General features: G+C 42.6%; 1 protein-coding gene across 3 annotated transcripts in view; it reads right to left on the reverse strand.

Annotated features, from left to right (window-relative positions):
- The window catches only part of med30 (mediator complex subunit 30), a 36,057-nt gene that overhangs the window by 20,007 nt on the left and 1,792 nt on the right, over positions 1-14,258 (reverse strand). For all 3 annotated transcript variants that reach the window (XR_006845860.1, XR_006845859.1, XM_046417461.1), the window contains exons 3-4: positions 13,259-13,417; positions 8,533-8,640 (exon numbers count right to left, since the gene is read on the reverse strand). Coding sequence is in view for 1 of the 3 variants with exons in the window: in XM_046417461.1 (XP_046273417.1) it covers positions 8,533-8,640; positions 13,259-13,417 (267 nt within the window). In the remaining 2 variants the exon portion in view is untranslated. The remainder of the gene's footprint in view (positions 1-8,532; positions 8,641-13,258; positions 13,418-14,258) is intronic.

The raw sequence follows: 14,258 nt of genomic DNA on the forward strand, positions 1-14,258 counted from the left end.
GAATTTATTCACACTTAGGCTGGTATTAAATCAAACGCGAGGCGAGTGGCAGCGGCAGGCTGCAGCAGAAGGGTGGGGCAAGGGAAAATGGGGGAGGAGTTGGGGTGGTAGGGCAGGTACAGCATAGTAAACGGTGGGGGTCTGCCATGTCACACAGGTCCAGTATTACAAAACCCCCTTCCTGGGGCAGAGGGTCTCCTCCAAGGCCCTCGGGATAGAGAGAAGGATGAAGAGACGGAGCGAGCAACGGATGTACGAAGAGAACAAACGATGAGTGATGCGCCAGTGACAAGACAGCCTGTCCCACGTCCCAGATGGAATGACTATCAAGGAGTCCGTGGAGCCACTATGAATCATGCTTCCTCCATTCTGCAAAATGCACGGTCACTCAGCCAGACAGCCAGCCGGTCAATCAGTCAGTCAGGCAGGCAGAAAGGAGGCTGATTCCCACCAACTTGGACAGCGCTCACCACAGACAGCTGGCAAAAATGGAAGACGCTCAATACACAAAGCTCTGTCCAAATTAGCACTCAGTGAAAAATTCTGCAGGCAAATTTATTTGTCATATTCTTTGTTTTCTCTCATTAATTGGCGTGTGACCAGTAATGTAGGATATTCATTAGGGCTGTAATTTGTGGTCACTTGGGTGCCGCAGAATTTGGTCTATTTTATTGGAGCAGAAACAGTGTGGATGACTGGGGACCATGAATTGATATGCACAATCACATTCTACGGTAACAGAGGTCTGCAGCACAGAGATTGAGCAATCGCAACCCATTAGGCAGCAGTGAATTATAGCTAATGCATCTTAAACATTTATGCAAACGCTGCTGACTATCACACGTGCTCAAATAAACCCCTCATACATACGCATTTGCACAACCTGCAACTCACCACATACATGAGAGAGAGCCCTGAGACACATGACATAAAGAGCCAACAAGGACAAAAAGGCACATTTACACGCAGGCCCATGTACGCCGTTAGAATATACACATGCAGACACACTTATATTCAAATACATATTGTCACAAACAACATTCTTCCTTGTAAAGACACTTGTGGAGAGTGATGAGAGTGATGCCTCCCACCCACCTCCTCCTCCAACACTGGGCAGATTGCATCACCATCCGTCAGCCAGACTCCGACAAACAGCAATTACCCCAATCGACAGATAACGAGAGCAAGGCTATCACTCACAGCCAGGACACCCCATAAAGCAGCAGACATTATCATGGAGGAGTCATTTATCTGCCCCTCCTCTACTCATCCCGCTGTTTCCAGCACCACTCCAGCCTCTTCTGATCTTTATTTCCACTACCTGTTCAATGCCAACAGCTTGAGGTTGGGGGTGGGGGTGGGGGTGGGCTTCAGGCTTTGACTGAAAATATGTAAGTTAAAGGCCTGCAGTTAGAGGGAATGAGATGAGGCTGAAGTGGCAGCTAACGCAAGGGTCAGGGTCACTAGCTTTCAGGTTTAATATGCGGTTAATTTAAAGGCAGCTAGATGGTGCCACAGAGCAAACTACTGTAGAATAGGATGTCGATACGCAGTTGATATGTAGTCATGTTACCTTTTTCTTTCAGATGCAACCCCGGTGGTGTCAGATAGACTTGGGTGGAAATAAAAAATAAATATAGGAACATAATTCAAGGCAGTACTTTCATATCTGGTAAGTACAAGGCTGTAGAGCCTCATTCCGTCTATGTTGTATACATGTAGATGATATCAGTATACAAATGCACAATGATGGTGCTTTTGGATGTTATTTTTATACGCATCTCAACATAAGCTGCTCCAGAGCAGGTCAGGTGTGCAGTATGAGTTACCATGGCAATGTAAACCAAGAAGAAGTGAACCAGTGTGGTCAAACTGAAAGTCCAGAGTTAATATTGCAGTTACTTCACAAACCACCAATCCTGCCTCACAAAACAGGCCTCGGTTTTTATGTACCAACACCAAAAACTCTTAATAAAACTCCTAAATTTCTACACTTGACTGGGGTAGAAAAGGCGGTGTATCGATAGAAGAAAAATACAGCATAGTGTAACAGAAAAGGATGTGGCAAATTAATGATGAAGTAGATGAAGCATGTGACTTTAATATCCACTGAAGAGATGAAAACGTCAGGCATGTGAGGAGAAGACCGCAACATTAATACATAAAACAAACATATTTCCATCATTTTTCCCCAGAAAAGGGTCTTCCATCACTCAAGGTGTGGTTTGGCCTCATTGTGGACTCTTCTGTGCCTGACTGGAGGATCAGCGTCATCTGCTGTTTATCTCAATGTGCCCACCTCTTAATATTCACACAACTATAGTGGATTGAAACCTGCTAATTAGAGCAGAAATGAGAAGCCAACTAACTGTTTAGCCAATCAATAAAAATTCTCTGCAGCAGTTTTAACAATCGATTCATTATTTAAGTCATTTTTAAGAAAAATTTTCTAGTTTTCTTCCATGATGGTACACTGAATATTACTGAGTTTTGCACTGTTGGTTCAACAAAACAAGGAATTTTAAGAAGCCACCTTTGACTTGACTTGACAGCAAATAATTACTAGCTGCAACCCAAATGGCAACAGGAAGATCCTAAATTACTCTCCAGTAATCAACAGCGTGTTTCCACAACAGGTTAGAGTCTTAGTATGTCTCACAAAAGTTTCACATGGCAATCCTGCTGCAATAAACTTCAACTTCACTCCAACCTACTCGATAAGTCTGGCTATGACAGCATGCAGCAAAACCAAGCGGCTTCAAAATGTCCCTCGGTGACGTCACAGACGCGATGTCAATAGTCTTCTGCACTCTGTAGTGGAAGCAGGGCTTTGGACGGGGCTACGGAAGGGATTAAGTAGGGATTGGAGAGCATGGACATTTAGAGCTGAGCCAACACTTCTACTCTACATTATTCCCTCTTGTAAGCACAGAACACACACACTTCAATGGCTCTCTTCAGATCTCTCTCTCTTCTGTCAAATGGTAACAAGGGTGGTGTCTGTTCCAAGGTTATTTCACTCAGAGTCTACCCAAAATCCCCATCCATGGATTTGGAATCCTATTACCCTGCCGTCCTCTCACCCTGCCTATCACCCCTTCCCATGAAGATGCATTACATCACTGCTCATTATTTACAGCAGCGGGTGAATTTAAATTTTGATAGAAGTCTCAAAAAAACATCTACTTTCAGCTTTTCTTAGGGGAAATATGAAGCCAGCAATCCCAAACCAGTGTGACATATCAGCTGAAGAGTTTGAGGCATGCTCAGACTTATCTTTACGCTTAAGCATCAATCTTCCCTTCGCTCTCTCGGTATCCTGTTACAGAAGGCATCCTATTTTCCCAGCTGCAGCTGAATTTCATCAGTCTTCTGTTATTCCTTTTGAAGACCCTATCTGAATGGGAGCGGCTTAACTCTGACAATCTGCAGCTGTCTACACATCTATCAATCCATTCTTTCATCAATCTTTTACCTGTCTGTACATCACGAGGCGCACTGACTCTCTGCTTCCACTGCGCACAGTTTCATTCGTCTCTAAAACACCACACAAAATGGTTTACTACTTGCATCAAGCTGCCCGTTTGTTTCTCTCAGGGTCCCTTCGTCCTTCACCCTCCACTTCACACGTCTATTCTCTCGGAAAACACAGCTATCTATTTGGTCATCCATCCATCGTCAAACACCTTTCCCACCTGAACAGCCCGTTGCCCTCTCTCCTTTTACATAACAGAACCCTTCTGTCTGTTCCTGTTCTTCATTTAACCCTTCCTACCCATTTCCTCCCTCCTTTTTTTTTAATCTCCTTTCCTCTTTCCCGCCACCTCACCCTCCTCCCAACCATCCCTCTCTCATCCAGAAATGCCCTATCTGGCTGGAGTGGCTGTGGCAGATGTAGGCAGGCCACAAACATCTGCTTCCCCTGTTCCCCGCCGCATCTCTACTCTGCTGATCAGACTAACCGCTTTAACTCCCCAAAGCTTGTTGTCCTTACAGCAGCCTTAATGTGCAGCTGGGCAGCCTGGGCAAAAATCACAGCAAAATATGCTGCATACACTGGATTTCCGAGAGACAGATTGAAAAGCTGCTTTGCTAATGAGTTCAAGTTTGAGCCTCTGGGTAGGGTTGGGCGAAACAAATATACTGTCTCTAAGTTACTGTGCCTGAGAATGTTGATCATATGGCAGAACATACACAGTTTACATCTCATAAAATGGCACAGAGGAGTTGGCTGGCTAATTTTGTGGTATCCAAACTAAAACACTCAGACTGCGGAGAGCTCAACTGTGCAACTAGATTACTTGTAAAGAGCTGCTGTGGATAAACAAGGCGATAAGACACTGGTGATGTGCAGATAATTTGGCTGCCTAAAGCATTGGATTGAAAAGAATGAGACAACACCAAAGGGGTATGGAGTACTTTAAAGTGGGACACAAAACAGATAGATAATGTATTCTGTTAACCAAGTCAAAACTGCTCTGCCAGTAGGAAAACACCAGGTAATACTACAAACTAAGTAAGCCACAGAGTCTCAAACACCAGCAATTAGACCCATCCCCACAAACGAACAGCAAGGCAAGTGAAACATTTCTGCTACAAAGCAGAGTAACAATAACTGTTATGTTATCGTTAATAGGCATTCGATTATTAGCTTTTTTCTTAATTTCTTTTGTATCGTTGATTTTTTTGCAGCTCATGAAACTCTTGGCCATCTCCAGGTTCTGAATCTGTTATAGGAAATGTAAAGTTTAAAGGTGTAGTGGAGCGTACGTCCCATGTACTGAGGCTGTGTCCATATTTCAGGGTTCTGGGTTAGATTTGCCCCTTTCCTGTCCATCTTTGCCTGTACTATAAAGGCAAAAAGGCCAAAGAGAAATTAAAAAGGTGTCATTTCTGACTGCTAATAGAGATATGGGTCTTGTGCATTTTCACATTATTCCAGTGTTCCCCTTTTGGCATGAATTTGGCAAGAAATGCCGCACTGCGTCAACAAAAGGCAAGAAAACTGCAAGCTTGTAAATATGCATATAAATAATGCAGGTTTCAAACTTTTTAACATCGGCTTTGCAAGTGTGTTAAAGGAAAGGAGATGCATTCAATACTTTTGTTAGGATTTAATGTATTTTTGAGACACAATGTGTTTTGGTGTTTGGTGTAAACTTACTGAATGTAAACATGAGGACCCTTATTAAATCAAGAGTCATAACAAAGAGGAGGAAAAGCAGACTAATTAAAGAAAAAAGTTTAATGAGAGAAAGCTGAGATGTGGCTAAAAATCAATATCAGCACATCCTGTATATTTCCCCTATGAAGTGTTTGGTATATTTCACTTCAAAAAAAGGGGAATTTGTCTACGCAGTCCACTGTACAGTATAATGAGTTATTTTTTTATATATATTGTATAATAAGGTGGCAGGACAGGTTCCTATGTGTAAGGGTTGCAGGATGTGTGGAAAGCTTGCGATGAGTGTGTTGTGGAAGCCTGTCTTCTCAGTCTCTATGTACTTGGATCTTTTGACGGAAATCAATTTGCATGCTAATGCTTTGCATAGTGCGAAGGTCGTATCATAAACAAGGTTATTTATCACATCCATACACAGGTCTCTAATAGGACAAAATTACTCTCACTTTCAAGTCCAGTATTTTATGTGCTGTCACTGAAATTGAAAAAAGCTTCTTTTTTTTCCTGCAGGAATCCTGAAACAAATTTCTTTATTTCAGACCAGTATTGCATTCAATCCGATTTGGACTAAGCACTTGGTTATTTGTCTACTACAATCTCAGCAGGCTTTCACCACAGCCCTTGCAGGTATGGAGGCTTTGTGTGAAAAGGAAATGCTATTTGTTCTGGACCGGGCTGAGTGCAGTTGAAAGCAGGGTTCACTGCAATGTTTCACTGTAGTGTTAACATTTAAAAGCAGCCAAGGGAGCTGAGCTGGCCTCTTAAAAATAACCAATTCTCATCTCTACTGCTGACACTCCTGACCTTGGACCATTATCATTGCAGCACACTCAGACAGCTTGGCATGCACAATCTGTACCGAGCCATGCACAATGCACATACAAAGGGAAGAAGCGAAGAAAGAGGGGCTTCAGCCAGCACATACGCACACACTGAAAGCATGTGTGAAAGCAAATGTAAACACAATCGTCTCTCTGAAGAAAGAACAAAAGCTCTCTCTCACTCAATATACACACACATATCCAAACAAATCAAATCTATGATAGACGAGGCAAACTAAAAAAGGCCTCCTAAATAATGCATGATGTGTTTCACCCGAACCTTTCCTACACTCCACTGTCCACAACTACTGTACTCTGGTGAGATATGGGAACTGTTGGAAGGCACTGTGTGCGACTGCTGGCTGTTTACCTGCATCTATGCAGGATCTGGTTTTCATCGACCCGAGGCTGGTATGCGCGCACAGAGCTTTAATGTCATCGTGATGTGCCTCTTTGCAAGGTAGAGATTAAGCCTAATCCTGGACTCAAAAATAATCTATGATGACAAATGCCAAAACATGAAGGGGCAGGGTTTTGTCAGTGTTAAGAGAACCTGTGTCATGTCCCAGTGCTCAGTTCAGCAATGCTATGCAGCACTGTGACAAAAGAAACACGTTAACATATTTATTTTTACATTTTATTTGTTTAACACGTAAATTAATCTCATTCAATCTCATCACAATTAAAGAAATATCTGGAATCTTTATAGTATCTTTATAGAGTATTTATAGTATTTATAGTGTTTTTTTTGCAATAGACACTCAGATACTTCAATATTGTAGTTTTCATTGATGGTGGTAGGGTCTGCCATTACGACATTCAAATTGCATGCATGCCATACATGTAAAAGAGCGTTACTGTCTCTTAATGTCCTACTGCTGGTGCTTCACATTAAAAGCATTCGAATGGAGGGCTGGCTTTTATTGTGAAGCACTCAAAGGATGTGAGCCAGTTTGTTTACATGGCTTTAACAAGATATTGTTGGCCATTGTTTTTTAACAGCACACTTGCTAACCTTAACTACAGGACTTGTAACTTTTAAAACATTACATTAAACTACTTATGAACTCTTGCAGGGAAGATTATTTTCTGTTGTTGGATTACGTTTAACTGATATCTGAGACACCATCTCTCTGTGCATCTCCACGGCCAAATTCACCTTGTCTAAATAAACTCAATGAATTGTACTTTGATGGTCCAAAATCATAAATTTGACTCAAGGAGCTTTACAGTCTGTACAGAATACAACCCCCCCAGCCTCAGACCCCGGCCTGTGGCATGTAACTAAGCCGTGACTCAGGATTAAATCTGACTGCAACAAACTTTCAGAGTCTGACTGACAACATGGCGTGTCAGTGTGAAGAAAAGCTCTCTGCTCTGTACTTCAGAGTGTCATAAAACAGCCTCTATATCAGAGCTGAGCAAAAACATATCTGACAGCGAATAAATTTGAAATAGCTCTTAGGTGTGTTTGATGTCCAACACTTGAAACCACTCCAACAGTGAACACCTCACTCACAAGATATGAAGGGAAGTCATCTCCTCTTTCCTTCTATGAAAACATCATTAGATACCGTCCTGCTTAAGGCTGTTCTTTGTAACCAATTGCCAGTTCGTTGTTATTAAAATTTGAATCATATTTATATACAATAAAAGTGTCTTATTAGTTCACTTACAGCAGTATCTGAATCTATTTATTTTTACCCGCAGCACTAAAAAACTATCCATTTGTACCATTTCATGGTCAGTGGGGTAAACCAGGTTTCATCAGTCGTCTAAGCTATGACTTAACATCCCAGAGCTCATGACCACACGAGACGGCTGGGACTTAGATGAACTGGTAAAATGAGAGCTTCATCTTCCCCTCATTCATGAACATGACACCGGGACCATTGAATTCCCTCTCATGGGGCAGCAACTCAGGACCAGCCTAACAGGGACAGTCTGCAGTTTCATGTTAAAGCATCACTTACATCCACATACGTTCAAAGTCCTGGGGATATTACAAGAAGTTTATACAAAGCCTCATAGGAGAACCAACATAAATGCAGTCCCCCAAATCCTGAAATGCAATTGTTGTTAATTGCGTTTCTCACCAGAACTTTGCTCTCTTTAAAACACACAAACTCTATCAGCAGACAATAAAGTTTATCAAGTGTAGCCTCTTAATTTTGTTTTGTACAAACCTCATCTTTACAACCCAGATGGTTCCTACCCAAATAAAGGAAAGTGTGCTATTAAAGCTTCGGGTTAATGACGTGAGTAAAATTACTAATCTGTAATGAATTTCATACCTAATTATCATTTCCTATCTTTAAGATGGTGTCTCGGGTAGACGTGGTTTAAAATGTCTGGAGGCTCGTGGATCCGAGTCTTACCGGTCTGAAATTACAACACGTGAAGCTGTGATAAAATTTCTAGACATCAGTTTGTCAGCCCATTTTTCATTTGTCTTTTAAGAGCCCCACTCTCTCGAGTTAAACATGCAACCCTAAAAGCTTGGTGCTATTGAGACACACAGCACAATACCTTGTTGACCTCCAGGATTTCTCTCCTCTCCTCGGTGGCAGGGCGGTTCTGGCCAGCTGAGCGATCCTCATGTTTTGAGCTGTCATCCTCCACAAAGGGTATCAGTAGCTGGAAGAAAAAGAAAAATCTGGCTGTATTATTAAGCAAGACACAAGGGGATCACTTACAAAATGCTGACAATTTAGCTAATTTGGCTTGAAGTTTATCACTTACAGTAATACAGAATTCTCACTGTGAAAGTATCATGAAAACTCACTTCCTAATAAACTTTTCACTTGTTCAGCTTCCCTCTTACTCTAAACCATAATTCAAATACTTCAAGGGCACCGTGTTTCAGATTCACATTGTACCTGCCTGCTGAGTGCAGTTACAGGTCAAATTTATGTACATATGGGTAATCCCAACGTATGAGTGCTACCCTATACTCAAGATATCCCCGTGCTGTCACATAATCTTGTTCCCATGAAGTGGTGAAAATGGGGATTCTGTGAAGGCTCTCGAACACCGGCTGAGTCTCACCCATCTCTCTTCAGCATGCAGAGAGAGACAGAGCGAGAAAGACAGAACGCAAGTGGGAGATTAATTCATTTTTCAACGCTCTGTGTGCTTGACCTTGTCTGCTTGACACTACAGTGTGGCTGATGTGCGAGAGCCTTCAGGCGAGGCGGCGTTCAACGGAGCCGACAGGGTCACCGAATGCTGCTCTGCGTCACACTGCCCCCTAGTGGTCACCTCAGTGGGGGAGAAGGAGGAGAGCAGAGAGTCTTACTGCAGTCACACATCGAGTAATGTGTGGACGTCTTGAGAACACACTGTTCCTGGTACAGCAAGAACATAAAGGGTCGTATACTGACAATGTCTGATTGGGGATCTTTAGAGCGTCTGAATGGAACTGGATTTTATCTAAAACTAGAGTGACTGCAAAGCACACACTGTGTAAATGTATCAGTTATGTTGACACAGGCACTTTACACTCTCAGACACACACATACCAATTTTGCACTATTATCAAACACAAGATACCACTTTTAATGATTAAAGCAACAAAGATAACAATCTCCAGCAGTTTATTAGACCAGAGGCAAGAAGTTCCTGTTGCAAGCGGGAAAAAAAAACAAAAACAAAACTGTTTCCTTTCCAGAACAACAACTGTCATACCAGACAAGATCACGAACACAGATTAGGTAGAAGGCGCTCCAAACCAATAACGACTTGGCACGATGCTAAATCCAAATCGTGAAAAGTTCTTCCCGTTAATCTGGTTGACTACACTGACTGCGACATGAGACTGGACACACTAGACATTGATTGGTGTAAACTGCTTCGTCTGGAAGCAATGACGGACTGGTGTTTGAGTACAGCTGGAGCCGGCCAACGTCAGGACTAACATGAAAGAAACCAAAAACGAAAAAAAGAAAAAGAAGCAAAGAGAGACGGAGAGAAATGTAGGCAAAACAGACTAAGGGAGACGAGAAGACGGCAAGAAGACGGGCAAAATGTCAGATAGTCAGACAGAGAAAAGCCAAGGTTGAAGAGGGCATGGTGATGGGTGGGAAAAGAGCAAGAAAGAAACATGAGAAAAAGTAAAACTGGAAAAAAAGGGGAGAGAGCGAGAGAATAAGAGAAACGCAAAAAGACATAAAGGCTGAGAGGGGGGAAAAAGGAGTGACAGAAAGATGTAAAAATCTGGATAACTTTCTCTCTTCCTGTCAGTTTCCAGGCCAAACTGTAAACTTTGTGTTGGAAGGAGAAAAGACAGCAAGAACATGTGCAGGATATTATATCAGACAAACTATGAGCTTGTCTGTGGCTCAAGAAAAATCCAAGAAGGAAAAGAGGAAAGTTTTTTCATTAGATGATTTCAGACCGAAGCCAATGACATATCAAATTTTAAAAGGTAGTGGGTAGATTTTGGCAGCTTCTAAGGGGAAAATGAAATGTGCTGAGTAGGGTGGGAAAGATGGATGAAGGGTGTATTTTGTGTGTGTAGCCATGCAGTTTATGTGTGTGTGTGCGTGTGTGAGTCATAACCCCTGCCTCTTCCACAGAAAGATGGATGTGGTTTCCTGCCTGACAGAGAAGAATGGGCTAATGAAGTTCTCCAGGTTACCTCGCTGAGACAAAAAGAGAAAGGGCAGAAGAAATACAAACCGAATAAATAACAAAATAATAAGAAAAGAGCAGGGTGAACCATGTAAGGTGGGAAATGGCACAACAGAGCACGGAGAAAATGGGGAAAGCAGAAGAGAAAACTGGTGCGAAAGAGAGTGAAACAAAGCCAACATGAACAAACAGATTTAACGAAACAGAGGCAGAAAGAAAGAAATGGAGAGGGTGTCGATACTGAGCAGCAATCAGATCAGATCAGAACTAGAGGGAAAGGGCTGCAAAAAGAAGTGTGAGAAGAGAATTAGGGAAAAAGAGGGAGCAAAAAGCTGCAACGCAACAGCAACAAATGACAGCTGGAAAGCAAAAGACCAAAACGCTGACGTGTGCATTTGGTCCAGCTGTTCATTAAACGGGTCTGTTGCTAATTAGGCTGCGATGAGGTCACACTGCCCGAGTCATTGATTCCACTTCCTGTTTCGGGTAGCCAATAGTGAGCGGCTGTCAGGCAAGCACCTGAATTCTCAGAGATGATAAATGGCATGCATGCTGGGGCCAAAATCAACAACCTTCAGCCCCAGACAAACATGGTGAGCCGAGTTATTGGCTGGTCAGCATTGGACTCTGTCTCAGCCTCAAGGGGAAATGAATAAACATTCAAATAAGGTGGAAATAAGAGGGAGAAAAATGGCTAGCTGGTGTAATGGCTCAGTGATGGTTTACTCCATTACACCAAAGGAAAATGTCAAAGTGAGCCCCTCATAGACTTTGATTTAGGGGCGGAACTGCAGGCGAGAGTCATTCCGAACAACCAGCGGATAGATCATTCGAAATGCTTCCGAGAAACTGTATTATTCAATGCGGAAAAATGTACACGGTGGCAGCCATCACAAATTTGTTCCAATTTAAGACTGGTCTCCTCCCACATCCTCCTTTATCCTCAGTAGGAGTCTGCTGAGAGAGATTAGCTCCGAGCCAATCTGTAGAAATTGGGAAGGGACTGCTGCAGTCATAAATCCAATCAAACAGTGGTGGATAGCCCTGCATGGAGCCTCGAACAGTGAGCCAGTGTATGTGTGTGCGTATAAGTGCACGTGTGTGTTTAAAAAAATGCCCTTAAGACATGCCACAGTGCACCACATGCATGTCTATGTTGTGTATATCTATTGTGGGGGACGCGGTTGTGCGCATGCATGTGTATTTCTGTGGGTCTGTGTGCAGGCAGGCAGCGATGGAGTGCGGCTGAGCTGAAGTGCCGTTGTTCCTTGAAGGTGGATGGTGACCGTAACCAGCAGTAAAGAGACTCTGGAGACTCACCTCAAGCGACCAATGAATCCGCTGCGAGCGGAGAAAAGACAGACCTGGAGGGAGTAAGTGAGATAAGAGTCCCCCCGAGGGTAAAGATCTGTGTGTTTGTATGAGCAGCTGTGTGAGTGTATGTGCACGAATCGGGGGGGGGGGGGTCAGCAAAAAATGGCCTACTTCCTTTAAACTAACAGCTTCTTAATTTAGAAGGCAGTTTGTCTAAAAAGCTGGGCTATGTGAGGCAGTGGCTGAAAAAAAAGAAAAATCATGACGTATGTTTACAGCATCTGGATGTTTCAATCAATCAATGTCAAATTAAGAATGTAGTCCCACTGCTACATAAGATCTGATAGCAGAAATAGCTGTGTAGTACGTGTATTAAAAAGCATAACTTGATTTGAGGTTGGGTGAGGTAGAATAACATCTCGGTAATTACAGAGAATGTAGCCATCAATAAATAACATGAGAACAAGAAGAAGCCCAGAGAACATGTCCCTCTACTGGAAACGGATCTAAAATGAAGTGAATCTTGTTAATGTAATGCAGCCTCCACATAACAATGTGCTCTGCGTGTTTGTTCTCACGGTGCCCGTATCCTGTTTACTGTCAGGTTTATCCTTTATTTATTGACGCTGTCTGTTCAAGCCGTTTTGTTTCTATTAAACTGTCAGCAGGACTCTGCCGTAAAAAAAAGAGCATGTATGCTCAGTCAAACGGCGCTGTTTAGATAAATACATAAGTTACATAGATAAAATACAACTACACTAAAAGCCATTTATGACTCGTGAGGTAAAAAAATCTTTACGAGTGAGTAAGCGTAAAAAAAACGAGCAATATAATTATTCCTTTTCAGGACAATAGCTAACATAAGCATGTGATTCTTTTATTTTATTGCACTATTACATCTCACTTCATTTAAAAAGGAACATTTCTACCATTTTACAAAAAGCTTACGTTTCTACAATCTCTCTTGTAAGCACAAACTACTGGGTACATTTACGGCAATGATTTGTCCAGTGAAGACACAGGATCTTCTTCAGTAAAATTACTTAATATTCACACTGTAATACCCTTTTTTACTGGTGGGCACAGGGTCCACATGTCCACCAGAAGGGGTTTCGTCACACTGACGTCACCCAGGATGCACCGCTGATATATTTTCTAGCGTCAACTTGTAGCTATTTTGTCACATTCGTTCCCTAAATCCAATGAGTGTACATGTGCTACAGCAACAACACTAGTAGAAATAGTAAATTAGTGTTATCGGCTCAAACAACTGATGACATTCCCACACACACATACACACAGAACTCACCTCTGGAGGTATGGGGTCCATCCCGGCACAGTTTTCTTTGCATTTGTCGTAGACAAGGCGCAGCTTGCGGAACAACACAGAAAGCATCCGAAGGTGCTCCTGGAGTTTTCCCAGCCTGTCCTGGTGGGTGTTTGGGTGGTAAGTGACTCCATTAGGAAGCTGAAATGCACCACAGAGGAGACATTGTGTTAAGCAACGTAGAGGATTACATTTTTGGTAGTGCTAATAAAAGGCAACAGCCACTGATCCCTATTGACTGCTGAAGCACGACAAACCCTCTGCAGTTCCTTAACTACTAATGCACATACATTTACACCAGTAACAGACAACTACTGAAGAATGAGAGCAACCGGTCTTTAGGGAAACCTTAAAAACGTGTTAATATGATAAGATAATAAAATCAGAGTTCAAACACAAACTCAACTACTGCTCTGAATGTTTTCACACTCATACTGAGGCACTGTCACTGGCTCTTAACTACAATGGGTGTTAACAGTAACAAGACATGCTTTTTATTGTGAGGATCGACAAGCCTCTGGGGTGGGACTGTCTGATTATAAACATCCTACATAACATGAAACAAGCCTGCCTTCAGGGCAAGCAAAGTGAAGGGAGAGACACAAAGAAGCAGGAGAGGAGACAGACAGGCGGACAGAGGGAGCAAGGGAGGGAGGGAACACAAGCTGGAAATGAGGAATTTTTATGGGCATAAAGGCAGCCTGTGATTTAAAAAACAAGTCACAACAATGCTGTTTGTGCATTCTGTGGCTGAGGTGCACTTGTTTGACCTGTCTCGGGCTGTGATTTTAACAAGGAGCAGGAGGAGCATCTCGGAGGAGCAGCCAGACATCCATGATAAACTCATGCTGGCCTCGTCTTCAGGTTTCCTACAGGGTTGAACTACATGGGAACTGCAGAAAAGCCTGATATCCTGAATGAAATGCCTAAGGAATCCACTAACTTAACTGTTAGTAACAGTAGTCGACTGCACTAATGTAAT

This window comes from Scatophagus argus, chromosome 17, assembly GCF_020382885.2.
Source record: "Scatophagus argus isolate fScaArg1 chromosome 17, fScaArg1.pri, whole genome shotgun sequence".
Taxonomy (NCBI): Eukaryota; Metazoa; Chordata; class Actinopteri; family Scatophagidae; genus Scatophagus; species Scatophagus argus.